The sequence below is a fragment of the Crocodylus porosus genome, unplaced genomic scaffold, assembly GCF_001723895.1.
Source record: "Crocodylus porosus isolate Cpor-Errol unplaced genomic scaffold, CroPor_comp1, whole genome shotgun sequence".
NCBI lineage: Eukaryota > Metazoa > Chordata > Crocodylia > Crocodylidae > Crocodylus > Crocodylus porosus.
In genome coordinates, this window is record NW_017728948.1 from 20,624,856 (window position 1) to 20,644,266 (window position 19,411).

The following is a 19,411-nucleotide window of genomic DNA, read 5'->3' on the forward strand; positions in this document are numbered from 1 at the left end:
AGAAACAGCATTAATCGTGTATTTTATAATCTTGAAAATGTATAAATTATAGTTGCCAGGACCATGTTATCCTTATTTCCACTGTCTTTTGCATGTTTTCAGTACACATTTGTTTATCTGAAGGTTCCTTATAATAAAAATCTAGTTCAAGGGCCAAGATCTGTTAGACTAAAATCTGGAGCACAATTTTTTTAATTGCTTTTTAAATGCCTGAAAATTAATTTAAAAATCAATGGAAATTCAGCTGCATCATCCATAACAGTATTTACAACATACATAGAATGCCCTGAAATAAATGAAAGGTTGTACAATATGGTTAGGCAACGACAGGAACTCCACTGTGACAAAAAGGCTGTAGGAATCTGGTGTACCATAATCCTGTCCAGCTGCAGGGTTATCTTTGTAACTTCACTGTCTCCGGTTAAGACAGAAGTATAAGTGGGGGCATAATATGAAAAATTAAATTGTATAGGTGAAGCATTGGATAGCATGAGATTTGATTATTGGTGCCCAAACATTTGCCAGGAAAAGCACAGCTGGGACTTTAGAACCCAAACTGAGTTTGCTGGGCTAGTAATTAGAAAACCATCTCTTTTTGAACTTGTAAAATGAACATATTTGATATGGAAATCACAGACTCAATAACTGGATCCCCTGAGGCCATTTCTACAAAGTTACTTTTCAGAGCAGAACCACAATGTAAGACCATCTGGAAATGCTAGTTATTGCAGAATACAGTTGCCCACTTATTAAGTAATACTCTGGTGTTTCACACAGAGAGGGTATGACATGCTGAAGCATCACAGTCTATGTTGGGGGTGGGGAAGGCTTCTTAGTTTCCAGGAGCTGGTTTTCACCTTTGAATCTCTAAAAAGTTTGTGAGCAAGCTACAGCAGTTATAATGTGCTGATGCACTAGAAATAAGAGCCCCATGATTCAAAAGGCAAGAGACTGGGGGCAGGTGTTTTCTCTTTAATTTGTCAATTGACTTGGCATTCTGTAAGGTGCACCTGTATTGCCACGGATTTACTAAAGGGTCTGAGTAAGGCATAGGAAAGTAGCTTAAAGGAGTTACTTTGCTGGACAATGTTTTGTGACTTATTTTACTTTCACTCTGGTTCATTTGTGTGGGTATTGGAAACTGCAGTTCCAGATCGATGAGAAATAAAGCACACACTACTCTCAAAGGGGCACTTGGCATTTACACTCTCTGACTATTACATGTCTATGCCCCACTGATGTCTAAAGACGCTGCACAACTGGATCTCGTGTCCAAAACATAAGCTTGTATGTGAGAAAACAGAAAAAGGTGCCTCTTGAAAGACGGTCATCTTTTTCTGACCTCTTCATTCAACAGTGCCCCAGTTAGAGCACATGAATAATGTAAAAATCATTCGCTACTCTGAGACTTGACATACGCAGGGTTCAGCGTAGAGTGCCAAGAAGAATTAACAGCATAGTTAGCAAAAGAACACAGGCTGCTTTGCTCTGCAGTAAGGCATTAACTATGTGGTGATGCCGTTAGGAACAATGGCAATTACATGGAGAATGGCATTAACACTACCATGTCGTTACAGCTTGATAATTATGCAATCAAAACTTTATTAGCAATCATTGTCACCATCTATTATTCATCACCGACAGCAAATTAAGATGCAAAAGGCCGCTTCCAAGTCAGGGATGGGATTGTCTAATGATCTGAGGACCAGACTCGCTATAAGAAACTGTCCTATTCCAGTTGTGTCTTTGCATGCTTCTGAGTCACCACATGTATTATTCCCTGAGTCACAAAATACCTTGATTCCCCAGTTTGTAAAATGGAAATAATGTTTACCTATTTCCAAGTGTTGCTATGATCATTAACTATATTATGTCTGAAGATAAATGTTATCTATTAGTATAAATTTCCTAGAAAGAATATTTAATCTTTAAATAAATTTTAATGCCTACCATTACATTCATGAAATATGTACTTGCAAGCATGACGTGTGAATAAATCACCAATACAAAGAATGAAGAGCGATAAATTGACTCACTGTACAGGCACAGATAAACACATATGGTTGATTTTGCTTAGCACCTTAGTCCTGACTGAAATGCTGCATAAGACCTGATGTGGGGTAAAGGAGTGCATGAGTACCCTTTGGCACAACTGAAACCTTAGTATGTACAATGACTGGTATCTACATGCACAAACATGTTCTGCCAGAATAATTTAAGCACTTTGGCTTGAAATTTCAGCCTTTGATATTATATACTTTTGACTTCATTTAACTTAATTCAATCCATCATGTCCACTTCCTTGTATCTCCAATATTTACAGTGCTTTCTTCAAAAGCTCTTTGCATAAAAACTTCATAAATAACTTGTAACCTTTCCAAAGGACATTCATTTATTTTACACAAAATTCAGAAGCAAATCCCTGACTTGCCTTGCACCAAATAAGTATATAATAACAACATACAACTACAGTAAACTATACAAATGAAAGCTGGAGTCTCCTAGCTCTATTTATCTGCTTCCCGGATGATTTATGCTTCTACTGCGTCAGTGGAACAAGCCAGGACTCTTATATTACAGAGTTGTTAGCACTTTCATTATCTGGTATCATTTCCACCAATTTATAGCTCAGGGATGAAATTACCCCTTTCCTCCCCTTGTTCTGTGGGCAGGCTGAAATTACCCATTGCCATTAACAAGGCTCTGCAAGGATTGTGGGGTTCACCTGAATGGATTCAGTTGCACAGTCATGCACTTTGGTTATTGTATGAACTTACAGTCTAGCCCTTTCTCAAACTGACCTGAAGAAGGCATTTCATTAAAACACTTATCTAAGTTTATCCCAGCTACGCAGTTGGTCCTACAAAAGTAACCACTCACAAAAATCCTTACCTTTTGCACCTTTTCATGTTGCCAGTTTTCTTTCTGTCAGATCTGGAACATGATTCTACCTGCTGCCTCTCCTCCATCTAAATTACAGCTGCAACCCCAAGGTCATGGAGAACAGATACCCTTTCCCCTGGCCACTAAGTTTTCTTCCTGCCCCCATGTTCACTGAGAGAGGGAAGCTGAGGAAAATAAATACTCTGTGAGTGCATCTACATGTGCTGATTTAAGGCACTTTAGCCATTTTAAGGCACATTAAGGGCGTATGTCTACATGTGAGGGCCTTTAACGTGCCTTAAAAATGGTGATTTTACCTAATCACGCCTTAACCACGCTTAAAGCAGGTATGAAATTTAAATGCAAATAGTTAAGGTGCCTTAAGGGACGTGTAGATGCCTTACGGTACCTTAACACTGTATATGTCGACTGAGCAAGCTGGAGCCAAGCCCACAGGGCCTTGTGCTGTCTTGGGCACTGCCAAGAAGCAGCAGTGGTGGGTGCTATTCTCCAAGGATTAGAAACTGGAGCTGGAGCAGTGGTTCCAGCAGCAGCAGCCCTTGTCGGTGTGCCAACCGACGACTGCACGTGGGGGCACAAATAAAACAAAACAACCCAAGCCCTGCAACACATGTGAGCAGGCCAGGGAGCAGTGGCAGCCTCACACACTCCCTGCATTGTGCAGTGAGCAGAGGAACCATGCCGCACTGGCAGAGGCAAAGGCAGACATTGTGTCCCTGCATGCAATCATTGGTCAGCACACTGGCAGGTGCTGCTGGAACCCTGCCCCAGCAGCTGCACCCTGAAGAACAGCACCCACTGCTTCTTCTTGGTGGCACCTGGTGGCAGTGCAGGGCCCTGCAGGCTCAGCTCCAACCCACTCTTGACCCATGCTGGGAAGGTAGGAACAGGGCAGGGGTTCAAGCTGGGATCAGGGCTGGGGCTCTGCCGATTGCATCCAGGGGGACTGGAGACTCCCACCCCCTCAGCCAGCGCTGGGCTGCAAGCGTGTTTGCTCGGTGAACCGCGGTAAGGCGCCTTTAGGCCTGGACGTGTAGATGCGTGCCTAGATAGCCTAAATGCACCTCAGGCTAAGGTGCATTAAGTTTAGGGATGTGTAAATTCATGTATAGACACACTGTGTGTGTGATAGGAAAAATGAAAGGGATGTATAATGAGGCAGCATGTTCTAGAAAAGAAATATAGGCTTTTCTACAGTCTGTTAGCAAGTCTACTACTTAGTGTTTATAGATTAACCTCCTTCATAATACAGGCCATAGAATTTCACACAGCACCCAGTAATTCATGGTTTGAAGGAAAGTATTGTTATAGCAGGGGTCACTGGATGCCACATAGTTTTACAAGCTCTTTTCCTTAGCACTGAACAAGTTTTTTGTCTTGGAAGGAAATGTTATCGTGTTGATTTTCTGAAACAAATTCTTTGGAATAGCTGTGAATGAGTTTTCACTTTGCCTTGATGTATTTAATACAAGTCAATTTTTGAAGTATAATTACTCCTTGGGAACCAACCTCTGATGATATACAGAGTTCCCTGAAAGAAAGAGTTCTCTACAAGCCATATGTGACTAATTCTGCTGTAGGCCTGCTGTTGGTTAGTTTAAATAATAAGTTACACTAAGCATATGCCCAGATTCAATGTCATGGATTTCTCCTCCAATGGGAAGCTGACCTCAAGACCATAGCATCTATTTTTCAGCAAAGGGATAATGTTATCTTGTAGCTGCATAAGCAGCAGAGATATATACAAAAGCTGCATAGTTGTGGTGATCAGCTCTGATCAGCATAATTCCAAATGATCACAATCAAGTCCTAATAAGTGGGATAATCTAAATAATTTTTGGAGAGTAAATTTAGTGAAGGGTTGTGGTAGAGGATGACAGAAAACTGCCAAATGATCTGGCATTCCTCACCGGGAGAAACAGACACTAGCAACCTGATCTTAATAACTCACATCATCCATTTAAAGTAATCTATGAATAAATTAAAAGTTAAAAGGAGACTTTCAGAAAAGGGAAGTTTCCAAGGTACAGAGACTGGATTCCCTTAGGTTCATTATGGACCACAAAAGGAAAGTGAAACATTGTACCAATAATCACAAATGGAACCGATAATAGTACAGTTTATCTGGACTTCGGGATTCAGCCTGGAGGTTGATTCCCTTGTCTCTGTGATTTGATTTTGTATAAGTCAACTTCAGCCTAGATTCCATCCTCGCTTGCAGCAACATAAAATGAGATAAACTCTGCTAAAGTCAATGGATTCGAAGTACAGAGTACTGAGTGTGACCAAGAACTGGCCTTGTAGACTGTCTGCACTGAGAAAGTTCAATAAAGGGCTGTTCAGCTACTCACCCATCAGAAAGACTCAGTGAAGCTAAACTCCCTGGTTTAATAGTTTTGTTTTTGTTCAGCCAAGGACTTCATTGGCAAACATATCCCATTAAAAAATAAATACATTAAAAACCCTTCTAAATCTGATGTGCTCTATCACACCTACAGACAAAGCAACTGTGGACTCTGCATATCAAAGCCCTAATAAATGCCATCCCAGGATACTATTTCCTGAAAAGCATAGGCAAAGAGGGCAAAAGAGCAACATAAAAAAATATTAAATTTTTGGACAGCCTGTTAAAGAAATTTGTCATTATGCAGACAATAAAACTAGGAAAGAAAAATGCTGGACTCATTCAGGAAATAATATGAAAGCATTCATTCCCATTAAGACATAAAAGCCTCACAGAAATGAGTGGTTTTTGCCTGGAGTCAAAAAAAATCTAGTTTTTTTTCCAGCCATCTTTTATTTTATTTTGTCCTGATACAAATAAGAAAAAGTACAACCTGAAAAAAAATTTAATAAAAATGCATGTTATACATTGAGCCAGACTGTCAGCTTGTGTAACCTAATACTGTTCCACTGAAGACAACAGAGCTGCATCCATTTAACAGCATCTATTTTGATGTATGCATACAAGGAAGTACAACTGTGCAATTGCTATTGTGGTTTGATTCCCTGTTTGCCAGTTTTCCTGTTTTTATTTAGGTCCCACAGTGAAGAATATGTAGCTTTCAAGAGAGACAGTATTTATTTTAAATGTTATGCATATTTTCTTTGGGACCCCAAGGCAGTTTTGTAATCTGAGCATCTTCCCTTCTTGGCATGTTCACTTCAGAGAGCTAATTTAAAGAAAAGTCATTTCAAGCCTGAGCCACAAAGTTCTCATTGCCGTTATGAATTTGCCATTCCATAACACGCACAATATTGGAGCAAGATGCTGGCACAAGTATAGGGAAGCGCAGCAGCTGAACTACCCCACATGCAGGGACATATGCTTGCAGGGCAAAAAAAGTAGCGGCACAGATTTGTGCCACTACTTTTTGCTGCTGTACATGTTCCTATGTGCTTTGGTGCAGGACAAAATGCCCTGCTTTGGGAAACTATCATTTCCCTGCTCCTCCTGGCATGCTATAGGAGCCAAGGTGGAACTAAAGGAGGGGAGACAATTTGGTTGGCAGCCAGAGCATCTCCTGGGAGGACTAAGCCTCTGTGTCTACCAGCCCAAACTCTTGTGTTGCAACTTGCTGCAAATTTGCAGCACAGGGCATGTTTCAACATGCCAGGCATTTGGTTTGTGGTGTTATGAAGAGGTTTGCAGTGCCACAAGCCACATGTCTGGATCCAGCTTATGTGGAAGCAAACCAGATAAATGTTGGTGCAACCAGCCTGCTCCATATCAGACCATAAACCTTGCCTTTCCCCAGGCCTTCTACAAAGCTGTGCACCACAAGGGGCTGCAATTATGCCAGCCCCTGAACATAAAGATTAGTGCTAAGGTTTGTTACAGGCTCTTCAAAGAGAGTCTATCAATCTGAGCCCCATATCTGACACTAAAATACTTCATGCTCCCCTTGTAGGTTACCTCATCCAAAGTCATCAGGTTCTATCAAAAATTCAGAAATTTCCAGGAGTATTTCCTTCTCCCATTGTTTATCCTGATTATCTTGCAACCTAGCAAGGCCCAGGAAAATGTTTTGATTAGATATAATCAAAGAAAGCTAATATTTTAAAAATAAGCGTTGTTTCTACATTTTTGATAATACTGGAAATACTTCAAGGATTAAAATGCATGTGACATTTCCTAGAAGGTTCTCATAGTATTTGGTCCAGTATATGAATGTATAGAACATCAGGGTTTACAAAGCACATCTAGCAACAGGGAAGAAACACATTACTTTAAATGTATAGTCTGTAACTTGCCATGTAGCAGTGAAGCACATAAATTAAGTACTCTAAAATAGAGAGGTTACTATATATTTTTATTTATACCCTCAAGTGCATCCATCATTTCAATTGGATGTTTATCAACAATTCACCTTGGAAAAAAGAAGACACTTCAGCAGAATAACAGCATAGAGAAATTATGGTTGTGTGTTTCCTACTGATGCCCTTAAAAAGTGTATGGTTGCTAAGGATAAGGATGCCATACAAAAATATTAATCTTGATCGATGGAGTTGCCTTAGCATAACAGCATTTCACTGCCTTTTTCTGTATTCAAAATCCTAAAATTGCCTATACAAAGTGCATATTCACAACACAAAGAATGTCGTCACAGTCGCTGTGGATGAGGAGGAGATAAAAAATTAGGTTTGAATCACTCTATGCTTCCAAACAGAAGACGCAGCACAGCTCAAACAATTGTCACATTTCAACCAGAAAGATACAAGACTTTAACTAACTAACTAATCAAAATGCAGAGCTAAGCAACAACAGAAATTCTTAGGGGACATTTAAGATAATGGCTACATTAAGTTCCTGCTGGTTTGGTGCAAAACTCCTAAAGTGCAAACCTAAAGGAAAAAAATTCACAAACAAAAGAGGGGGTGGAGAGCAGGGTGTTGTGTGCGAACCCCACTTTACAACTGGAATTTTCTTTTTTCTTTTAAAGGTGGCCTCAGAGTTATTTTATTCCCTTATGTTCTTTATTTCTACTGTATAAACTGTTAATTCCCTTTCAAGTTCTCTACTCAAGTGCATTTCTTTTTAAGGAAAAAAGAAGTGACAGCTAATGACAATCTGGGCAACCCTGCATCTGGCACACAGCCTGCAATCAGCACAAGAGGCAACCTCAAAAGATAAAAAGAAACAGTTTCACTCTGGTTGGTACAGAAACAAGAGGCATAGGAAAAGGCTGAGAACTTACCTCCATAAAGAGCTCTCCAACACTTTCCCCATGTCAGTATGGTAATACTTGGTAAGGATGAGAATCACCTGCAGAAGAGAATGAAAATACATGTAAGATATATACACTCAAATTTTAAAAAGTAATAAAAACAGCATTTTCAGGCCATCCCGATCCCTGTACACAAAGACTCATTTCTTAAATACCTCCAGAAACATACTGTTTCCTTCTAACTTAGTTTCTCCATTTTTGGGAGCATAGGGCAGTTATAACATTTTCTATAAATATTTCCACTTTGTAAAGACTTGCCTATTTTACTTGGGAGGGGGAAAGTATGATCACATAAATTCACCTTAACTCCCAAATGGCAGCATCTAATCAGTCTATGAATGACTTTCACAGCAGGAAGAGCCAAGTTACTCCCCAGTCGTAATTTACAATGCAGCCATCTTCAGCTTCTATGGACATGAATTTATCTTATACAGAGTGCTAAGCAATGACGCTGGATCTCAGCCAGAATTAGGAGTTGTGGTCTTCTCTCCAAGACCATAAACACAGCACTGAAACATGTCATGTTACTTTCCTTGAAGTGCTGGCTGTTTTCCAACAGGCAGTAATATACTGTATATATTACTGATCCACATTGCCAAAACAATGAAAAATATTTTCATATATAAACTAAATCCCATGGACAAAAACACTTCACGCTAGTGGGAAAAAACATCAAGTAAGAAACATGTTCCATTAACGCAGTGTTTGTAGAGCAAGAGCAAATTAAGACAAACTCATTGGCCAAACAGTATAAAACATTAGTCCATAACTACTGTACTGTGCCGGCTGCTACATTTTAAATTTAGCTCACTTAAATCAAATTTCCTTTCACTTGCTGCCAGTCCATATTAGTTCTTCTTACACCACAGTTACCATGGCAATCCTGGAGAGGTAAAATTGGAAGAACCTCTGGTTTCTTGCACAGCTGTTAACTTGGTTAATACAGGGTCAAGATCAGTCGCCTCCAACAGTCTGAAGCATGCTTTTATTCAGCTAAACCTAGCTTTGTTCTTGACCACCAGATGAAATCTTCAGCAAACAGCAGTTTTAGCTATTTGCTTTGATTACCCAGATAATTAATGTACTAGTACTGTACTGATGCAACAGTTCAGGGCTTAGGTGGCTGCCCCTTGGACAGCACAGAGACTCTAGAATTCAAGGTAATTTCATTTATTTGCCTTTGAACATACATAGCATTTTGCAAACTCAAATGTAGCCCCACTCTCACTCTTTATGGTGGAACCTATTAAATACAATAAAGTTACTTAAGGATTTACAGTAATATAAGAAAAATCAGAATCAGGCCTTAATTCACTAAAATATATTAAAGCGTTCATATTCTTAAAAGAAGTCACAATCTAAAAAACATTTTTTCCCATTGCATTTTCCTGTTGTTTGGCTAAAAGGCATTTTGTTTTAAAGTTATAGAATTTTATTTATTTTTTTAAATTTCACCACTTAGTTTTAAATAGTTGTGTGAATAAACGTAATGTGGCATGAAAAGCCAAAAGAAATACTTATTTCCCAGGGGGTAGAGATACCTACTGCTGAGACTCCTGGTTAAAGCCCCAGGCATGTTTCATCATGTCAGCTATTTATTCTATTGTTAGCATCTTACTACAGCTTTGCTGCACTTGACCCTTGGTAGGAAAAGGAGGAAACCTCACTATCATGAACAAGCATCTCTGGCTCAGATTATTAAGGGAAAACTTTTGGCCAATGCTCTCTTCAACCAACAGGCATTTGTTCAGACCACAGGAATTTACCCAGGCAACTTTAATGAGAGCTGAAAATATAGTTTTGGCCAGTCAGACTAGAAGAAAGATAATTAGAAGATACAAGAAATGATATTCTATACTACTTTGTTTCATTACATACCCATGCAACCATGGCAATCAATCTTAAAATTATTAAACGGACACTTTTTATGCCTATGCATCCCATAACTGTAATTTTTAAATTGCAGATTTTCAATGATGGCAGAACGCACAAGGAAGCCACTGTCTACCGAGATCAGGCAAAAAACTATTGAATTAAGCTGCTATCAGATATAGTTAAGATATACTAGGTTTAAGCTTTAGAATCTCAGTCCCCTAAATCTTACAGAAGGCTCTCCAAGACATCCTCCAAAGACAGCATTGTCAAATCCTTCTTAAAAATAAGAGGCTTTCAAGTAGGAAGGGTTCAATAAGAGACTACAGGACACCCACAACTATGCTGACTGGCAGCAGTTCACCTTGCAAGGGGGTGCGGATGAAATGGAGGTGGGGAGGGAGGTGGGGGGAGAAACATCTAATTAGAAAGCCAGTGTTCAGAGCATACCTGACAGCCATTCAATTCATGTAACTGTAAACTGCATCCTGTAGCAGCATCTCTAGTAAGGGAATGCCTCACTGAGGGACCCATTCTGTAGGATAATTCTAATCCAGAAACAGTGATTTATAGCACATGTCAAAGCTCTCTTCTCCAATGTGACTGTTAAATTCATTTAAAAATGAAGAAGCTCTCTCTACAGCATTTCAGAAGCACCAGGTAAAGGTTATGGAAAATGACTTAGTGGCTAGACAAGCCACAGCCAGTTATCTATGGGCACTTAAAGAGTATTAACAGACTTCCGTAATGGTCTACCAAGACTGGGTCAGAAGCTGTCAGAAGGGCTGACTACAATTCAGTTATGTCCATGTATTTCATTCCAGTATCTAAAAACTACAGGTCAAGTACTTTACGTTCAGCCTTCAATGTAATCCTCTGTACTAGAGGTGTTTTTCCATGCTAAACAGTGATAGTACTAAATACTGTTGTTTGATCTCAGATAATGAATGAATCCAAAAAAGTGTAGGAATCTTTTCCAGAAATTCCAGAGTATTTGGACATTAGGAATTCTACGTCTCATTTAGTAGAGCAGCTCCTTGATTTACTGAGCAGACATTTCATTTCATTTCTGTGAGACCTTATAATTAAAAAGCATTTTCCAGGTTGGATGGCAGCCAAAAATGTGTACATGTTGCTATCCTACAGAGAGTGCTGTAGCCATCTGTGAATGAAGAAGGACTTGCAAAGTCAACAGAGAAATGATAGAAGGCCCACCACTTCTCCAATTTCTATTAATGTAAATCGCAGAAAACTCCTTGTAATTCAGTTAGAATTCACAGAAAACCCATTAGAATTTAGTTGGATAGCAATGAAGGAAAATTATGCTTAACAACTTCAGCACTTAGATAAATATGACAACTTGTTCTATTATCTGCAACCACCTGGCTAGACACCTTCTTTTATTCATGTCTTTTTCCTCCCAAGTTCTTAACAATGCTCTTATCAGTGTCTTAACCCCAGTATTATTCTATCAGAGGCTCCCTAAAGAAAGGACACCTTAAAATAACCCATTAAGCTATTGTTTTTAAAAATGAGGGTAATACACAAATAAAATGCGTGTTAGACAAGATAAGAAATATAGATTTTTATTGTGGAGCAGTTTTCATCTGACAATACTGGACATCTGTCAGTCATTAAAATTGTACCTCCATGGCTTCCCAATTACATTGCTTCTTTTTGTTCTCAACTTAGGTCCTTCTGCTGCATGTAGCAATAAGGAATACCTAACCTATCTGATTTCTCCAGTTTGCAGGAATGTTTTAAAAAAACCCAGTAACTACCCCCTCCAGTTTTCTGACAGGTTGTCTGGCAGGCATTAGAACCATGTAACTCATTTGCATCCCTTTTCCAAAGATTCTGAGTACGGACAAATGTAGACCAGTTTGAATTCAGTTTACATCGGCAGCAGACAGCTATACAGCCTGTTAAAGCAGTTTAAAGCTGCCCAGAAAGATCCAAAAGTGTATCTGGATGATCAAGTACTCTTTTGAATGTTATGTGTGGACATCAAACATTCTGTGACACAGGTCTGGTGTTCCAGGCACCCCACAATTCATCACTTCTTACCCCCTCACCCCTGGTATGTGGCTAGCACTCTACTGTCCCCTTTTTCTTCTCTTCTAATGGCACATTTACCAATGATCTTCCTTGTGTAGTGACACAAGTTATAATTTAGAGATGCTCCCTAACTATGGAGACTGAGGAAGTTGGTAATAGAAAGCAATCTCTCCATTAGGTAATAGAGAGACAAAGGGACTGCAGAGATTTACCGACTTTTCCAGTTCTTCTCATTCATGCCTGACTATCTTTATTGAACCGAAGGATCATTACATACTGCCTGGTAAATAAAATCTATTTTTTTAACAACCAGTTATGTCCTCACTCTTATAACTCTACAAGTGAAGCCCCAGACTACCTCATGGCACGGTTCAAGGTTGCAAAAGCCTATATCCGTGTCACATGGCAAGGTTCAAGAGTGGTTTTCTGCATCCTGTCATCTCTCTCACCATAAAACTTCCTTAGTCCATCAGTTGGACTACTAACTGAACAGTCTACTGTCCTAGTAGCTATGCATGTTGGACCAGGATTAAAATAATAAAATCATAGAAAGGGTTAGAAGGGACCTCAGGACATCATCTAGTCCAACCGCCTGCTCAAGGCAGGGTCATCCCCAACTAGATTTCAGCCAAGGATCTGTCTAGCCTGGTCTTAAAAACCTCCATCTTCTGGCAATGCTCATACTAATGCAGCCCAGTATGATGTTAGCTTTTTTGGTAACAACGGCACACTGTTGGCTCATATTCAGCATTGTTCACGGTAGAGGTCCTTTTCTGCAGAGACCAGCAGTCCCCAACCTGTACTGGTTCATGGGATTGTTCCATCCTAACCGCAGGACTTTGTGCTTGTCCTTGGTGAACCTCAAGAGACTTCTTTGGGTCCAATTGTCCAACTTGTCAAGGTCACTCTGAATCCTAGCCCTACCCTCCAGCATATCTACTACTCTCCCCAGCTTGCTGTCATCTGCAAACTTGCCAGAAGTGCACTCCATCCCATCTTTCAGGTCATCGATAAAGATAGTGAACAAAACCAGCCCCAGGACCAACCCTTGGGGCACTGCAGTTGATACCTGCTGCCAGCTAGACATTGAGCCATTGATTATTACCGTTTGAGCCCAATGACGCAATCAGTTTTCTATGCACCTTACTGTCCATTCATCCAACCCATACTTCCTTAGCTTGCCTGTGAGAATGTGATGGGAGACCATATCAAAAGCCTTGCTAAAGTCCACTCCACTACTCTCCCTGCATCCACAGAGTCAGTCATCTCATCATAGAAGGCAAATCAGGATGGTCGCTCATGATTTGCCCTTGGTAAACCCAGGCTGACTGTTCCTAATCACCATCTTCTCCGCCAACTGCTTAGAAATGGATTCCTTGATGACCGCTATGATTTTTCCAGGGACTGAAGTGAGGGTCATCAGTATGTAACTCCATGGCTCTTCCTTCTTCCTTTCTTAAAGATGAACACTATATATATTTTGGAATCAATTCCAAAGAATTCTTCATTCACCTTAAATGGGCACTGGGAGTCAGACCTGTTTCAACAGAAGAGCTATCCTGATTGGAACTCTGGCTGAGACCTATGAATTTTTTACTAGCTAATCAGCTTCCTGACCTGTTCTTAACATTTAACTCCCTCTTCCTTCTGGAAAAAGTTACTTCTGATTTGTTCAAAAGCTCTTTAGTACTATTCCACCATTTTCAGGTATCATTTATTGGGGGTAGGGGGACCTCACACTTCTATGGCAATTAATACCCAAGACAGTGCTCCAAGATTGCATTTCAGGAGCATTTTTTTGCCCTGGGAATCCATGTTGAAAGCAGTCCCATTTGCATGACTGCCCTGGTTGTTCATTGCAATACAGGTACACAAACAAATGAACTAAACAGTGAGCCTACTACTACAACATTATTATGTTACTACTGTCTTCCTATAAACCCTGGATATTTTAATTATTTTTCTTTTTTCTTCTCAGCTGTTACTCTCTACTTTTGCCCTCTGCTGAGAATCATTTGCAACAAAAACCTACCAGAGAGTGTAAATTTTCTCTTTTAAGGGATACAATATGCTTTTGATCATCTCCTAATAATTTTCTTGGCTTTAAGGGAGCCCATTTTAATCCCCCTCATTTCATTATCCTGCCACCTAGGAGGAAGGAAAAGGGAAAAAGGGAGGGACTTCAGATCAATCACATTCCATTTAACTTTGCTTTTTTTCTTGCTATGAAAAGAGCCCTTAAGATCCTGGCCTTTTTGATAAATGTGGAATGAAAAAAAATTGAATTCTTTTCCAACCTCTCTCTATGCTCTTTTCTTTTATGGACTGTTCTTAAGAGGGACTGATTTTTTTCTCTAAATAGAGAATTTTGCATGAGAAGTATTATTTGACTCCAGTTATTTGTCCTTAAAAAGAAAAAGAGTGCTTTGTTGGAAGCACTTCAAAGGCTTAATAAAAGTATATATTCAAAAACAAGGAGCTACTCATTAAACTCACTGCTTATTTTCTTGTGTTTATCAGAACTTATTCAAAAATGGAAAATGATAGTGATAGGTATAAAAAATACTTGTAGACAATAAAATAAAATGAAGACGTTTCTCAGAAATATTACAATTTTTCATATTCTTCAGCACATGCTTACATGGGAACAGTATGCTGTTCATGGGAACAGATCCAGTAAAGGGGGCAGGTGTGGAGCCCCAGCGAGGGGGAAACCAGAGGGCTGGGAGCCCAGTAGATGTGTGTGGGTGTGTATAGAGTTGCCCCGGGGGGGGCCAGGGCAAGCTTGGCCCCGGTTGGGTAATTGGCTGCCCACTACCCCAGTGAGGATCACGGGAGAGGCCCAAACGATGGTACGTCTGCCACCCGAGGTATGCGCTAGGTAAAGCCTATGGCCAAAGGGGCCCACTCCAAGAGGGAGTAAGGCAGTACAAAAGTTGTCAATGCGTGAAAGAAATCCTGTGAGAGTGTTTGGAGTGTGAGAGCCCCTAGTGAGATGAGGGCGGTATGAGTGTGTGCGTATCTGAGGCCTGACAATGACGTCTAAGCTTGATCCGGCTGTAGGCTGGGAGCATTGTCACCTGGATGCCATCTGCAAGGCTTGGGCTGCGGTGTAGGGGAGGAACAGAGCCACAGATAGCGCCCCATGGCATCGGGGCAAGAATGGGCAGCCTCCCACCTAATTATCACCATAATTATGTATCATCAAGGTGTGGCAGGCAAGAAGGTGGGTGGTTGGCCCAGAAACAGGTGGGCAGGCCAACACCAGACCAGCCCTGAGAGAGCCCCCTTTTACAATGGGCATAGATTCCCAGTTCTTAAAACTAAATTTTACTGGGAAAATATTTTCTGTGTCTGAAGGCAGTTGTTACTGTATCAGTGCATTTGCCTTAAGCATTTGTAATAATTCTGTATAGTGCATCTATTCATAATTCAAATAAAGACATAGAAATGACTCAATTCCTTCTTTGAGGAAGCAGTGCAAATATATGCTGCTAGAAAATACCACAATTACTTCAGAGTTCAAAATGAGTTTAAGATCGTGTGCATGAGGGTCTGTTCCTGCCATTATTTATGTATATGAGCTGTAATACTATGATTAATAAAGTAAAATGGAGAAACCGTGAATATGCAGCAAGACTCCATTGCATTACCACTTTATGGATAGAGACAAAAAGGCATTCCCTGCCTCAAAAAGTTTACAATCCAGCTGTGAAACAAGGCAGACAGATGTATAGAGACAACTGAAGAGTAAAAGAGAATATAAATTAGCATGAGGTCTTAGACCTCAAGCTGCACCAGCAGCCTTACCAATGTCAAAGGATTTTGTAGGTATCATGGCAAAGGAGAGCTTAAAGAAGGATCTGAAGAATTATGAAGTGGCTTTGTTTCCCAGCAGCTTTCAAAAGCAGAAAGCAACAAAAGGTTCTTGTCTTAAAATCTAACAGCTGAGCCTGGTGCCAGCAAATTGACTAAAGCAGCATTGTTCTTAGGGGACAAGGGTTGCAATGGAAGAACCCTTGGACAGAAGAGCTGCCTCAATTTTCATAACTGATGCTGTTCAATTTTTATACCTGGACCAATGTTCTAGCTTATTGCTTCACCGGCTTATATATCTGACTGTTCAATCTGCAAATAAAATTAACATACCTAAACTCAGTATGAGGCTACCTGGTCTTCTTTGATTCTACTTTAAAACAATAAAAACTCTGCTCCATTCTATATAGACTGAATGAAGCCCACTGGTTCATAAATGGTTTAAAGATTAAATGACAATAAACACACAGATCTTAAATCTGCAACCTGTCAAAATAGTATCGTAATTATCTACCTGCCCTATATTAAGCTTTCCATAGTATTCCAAAGAGACCACAACATTGTCCTATTCCATTAGGAAAAGATCCAGTTCTTTGCAATTTCTGTTTACCATGCAGCTGTAAACTCTTTTTTAGGAGTTTACATGTTGGTTTATTTTAAGAAGAGTCTAAAATGCTACAATATAAATCTAGGAAAACTCCAGGAGAATAACAAACCAGGAGGTAAAATTCCTTCTTCCCCATTAGAGATCAAGGATTGTTTTTAACATCTTATCTGACCTGAATGCTATAATGATATTTTGAATTTTGGAAGAAGACGTCTGCTTTTCTATGAGTTTTTTAATCTTCTCTAATAACATATCTCCAAATAAGATGACACTAACTCTCCAGAAACTAAACAATTGCTGGATTACTACACTTATCATTTCCAATGAAAGTTCAAGATCTGGCACAGATGACACTGATGATGTTTTACATGTCTGTTTCTTATCTCCTTTACTCCAGGGGTGTCAAAGACATGGCCCAGGTTGAATCCAGCCTGTAAGGCCCCATTACCTGAACCACAGTGATGCCTGCAGGTCTCAGACTAGCCTCATGCACAACATGCACTGACCCTGGCTCCACACACTGCAGTCGATGTGCAGAGTATTGCACATGCGGCCAGTCTGGCCACACACTGCATGTGAAACCTGCACCAGGCCATCCCTGAAAGCTGGATCTGGGGTGGTCCGGACCAGGCTGATAGACTGACTTTGGGCACCAGATTCTGCACACGGGGTAAATCCTGTGCAGGAACAGCATGCAGCGTGTGTACTCTGGACTGACCCCACACTTTTTATCTGACACTTGGGGCCAGACAAATTTGATATCCCAGATTTATTCTTCTCCAAGTACTTCAAAAGCCTTATTCTGGGCTAGCCAGTGAACTTTGGTCACCCATTTTTCACAGTCAGTCTAGTTGACCAGGGAGGAAAGCTAAACTCATGTAGTGCAGTTTCCCCTTCTGCCCAGGCTGCTATGTAACTGAACTACTCAACACCACAATTGTAGTCAGTTGGCATACTTCTGACCTGAGTCACTAAATTCTGTCAGAGCAAGAGCGTTTGATATTGCCATATATATACAATTATGCTCTTAACTTTGAAGAGAAGTATTATGCAAGAAACATATGTAAGGTTCCTGTAATCTGGGAAGAACGTTAATCTGATTCACTGATATTGGCAGACGTGGCCTCTTTGTCACATCTCTCCAGACTGCGACTTATGTCCCACTAGAACAATGGGGTTAATCATTGTGACCAGTTAACATTCTGTTAATGAAAAGTTGTCCCGATCTATACTGACTACAAAAATATGTTTTAATACTGGCTAATGCAGCCTAATTATCCACTGAACACACACGCATCTAGAATGTGTACAGGTGCAAAAACTCTCCCAAAGTGATTTCAATGCAGCATCAGAGGCTAAATCTTCAATATTTTTTCTGAGTTAGCAAAATTATGCTTAATGCTCCCTGGCTAGTATTGCCACCTGAATTTGGCTTTATGGGTATGAAAGCCTACTGTAACGGCCTGTAGCCTGTAAAGGGATGAAATAATATTTTTTCTACTTCACAAAATAGGCAGTATGCATAAATAAGTTAGGTAGAAGGTCTAAGATCCTGGTATGGAAGTACAGACTGGAAAGCAAAGCCATGAGATCACATGGTTAAATGAGAATGTGAATTTCAGAACATGTTGACTGTCCTTTTTCTTCCTCTTTTCTTTCTATTTTCTACTTTTTTATTTCATATAAATCTCTTCCATTTCATCCTTCCCCTCATTTTTTCTTGTTAAGTAAATTATTTGCATTTTAGTGAAAATATTGTTTCTATTGAGACACATGATGGGATCTACCAGTGCTCTGCTCAGAGTCCCCACTCACTTTCGGCCACACTAGATAAATTGTAGCTTTTCTGGTTTAAGAGATCACAACCAGACCCTTTGAGGAAGGGATGGGTGGGTGCAGAGTACATTTCCTTTCTGCATGATTTCTGAAGCAACAGAAAGCAAATAGCAATGCCAATGGAAAGGCTGCAGAAGGCTGGGAGAGCATCCAAATAGGCCAAAAGGGTATTAGAAAGGGCTTGGGAGCAGTTAGGAAACGTGGCTACAAGCCAAGTATGTCAAAGAAAACACTGAAAGAGCCACAAAATGTTAAAGAAATCTCTATGCTCAGATCCCAAGCCAAACCTGAAGGTCTTCAGCTTAAGAACACAAGAAATGCCTAAAACTTTGAAGCACCACATAGTTTTAGATCACCTACAACCATGTTCTGTCATTACGTTTTACCTCAGCCAGCATCCAGGGGTTCAAGTTTCCAGTTTTAAAGCTCTACATTTTTAAATGACCTCCAGATCAAGAAGATACAAACAGAAAAGGATTCCAGAAATAACGAGATCCATATTTCTTTATTTCACTATAACAAAGCCTTTGGCTTGTGACAGACTCTTTGAGGCAGTCTTCTACACCTCAGCAATTGTTAAGATATAGTTACAGTTGCAAAGCAGCTTCAATAAGAGTTACTTCCTTTGGGCCTTAATTTTTCCATGCCTTGTCTCCTAAAAAAGTGCCTAAAAACTTCACAGAAATGTTGAAAATGTTACTAGAACGATTCTTTTTTTTTAAATGTCTTCATCTGAAAAGTTAGGTATGATGTGCCTATTCTGCCGAACTTGAAAGAAAAAGAAAAAAGTTAACTGTTTTATTTACGAGTTTTAGAACATTGTTGAGAGAATAGTTAATCCATGATAGTTATATGCCCCCCTCACCCCCTTATCACAGCATGGAAATGACTCAAAGATCTTCAATGTATTCATCCTCACTACACCTTTATGAAAATATCCCCATTTTGCAGGTCAGAAATTGAGGCACTGAGAGGTTAAATGGATAAATGGCTTGAACAGGATCATATAATTCCCTTTTACAGAGTGGGGGATGAGGGGGGTGTATGTACACACACACACACACACACACACATATACACATACATACAT

General features: G+C 40.0%; 1 protein-coding gene and 1 long non-coding RNA gene across 8 annotated transcripts in view; one reads left to right on the plus strand and one right to left on the minus strand.

Annotated features, from left to right (window-relative positions):
* The window catches only part of SORCS2 (sortilin related VPS10 domain containing receptor 2), a 940,675-nt gene that overhangs the window by 645,123 nt on the left and 276,141 nt on the right, over positions 1–19,411 (minus strand). For all 6 annotated transcript variants that reach the window (XM_019553064.1, XM_019553063.1, XM_019553062.1 and 3 more), the window contains exon 2: positions 8,103–8,170. In XM_019553064.1, coding sequence (XP_019408609.1) covers positions 8,103–8,170 — 68 coding nt within the window. The remainder of the gene's footprint in view (positions 1–8,102; positions 8,171–19,411) is intronic.
* Positions 1–19,411, plus strand: part of LOC109322151 — a 28,555-nt gene that overhangs the window by 5,519 nt on the left and 3,625 nt on the right. The window contains exon 3 of one of the 2 annotated variants that reach the window (XR_002104326.1): positions 7,948–8,153. This is a non-coding gene — a long non-coding RNA (uncharacterized LOC109322151). Of the gene's footprint in view, positions 1–7,947; positions 8,155–19,411 lie in introns of those variants that run through there. The other variant, XR_002104325.1, reaches the window with a different exon arrangement.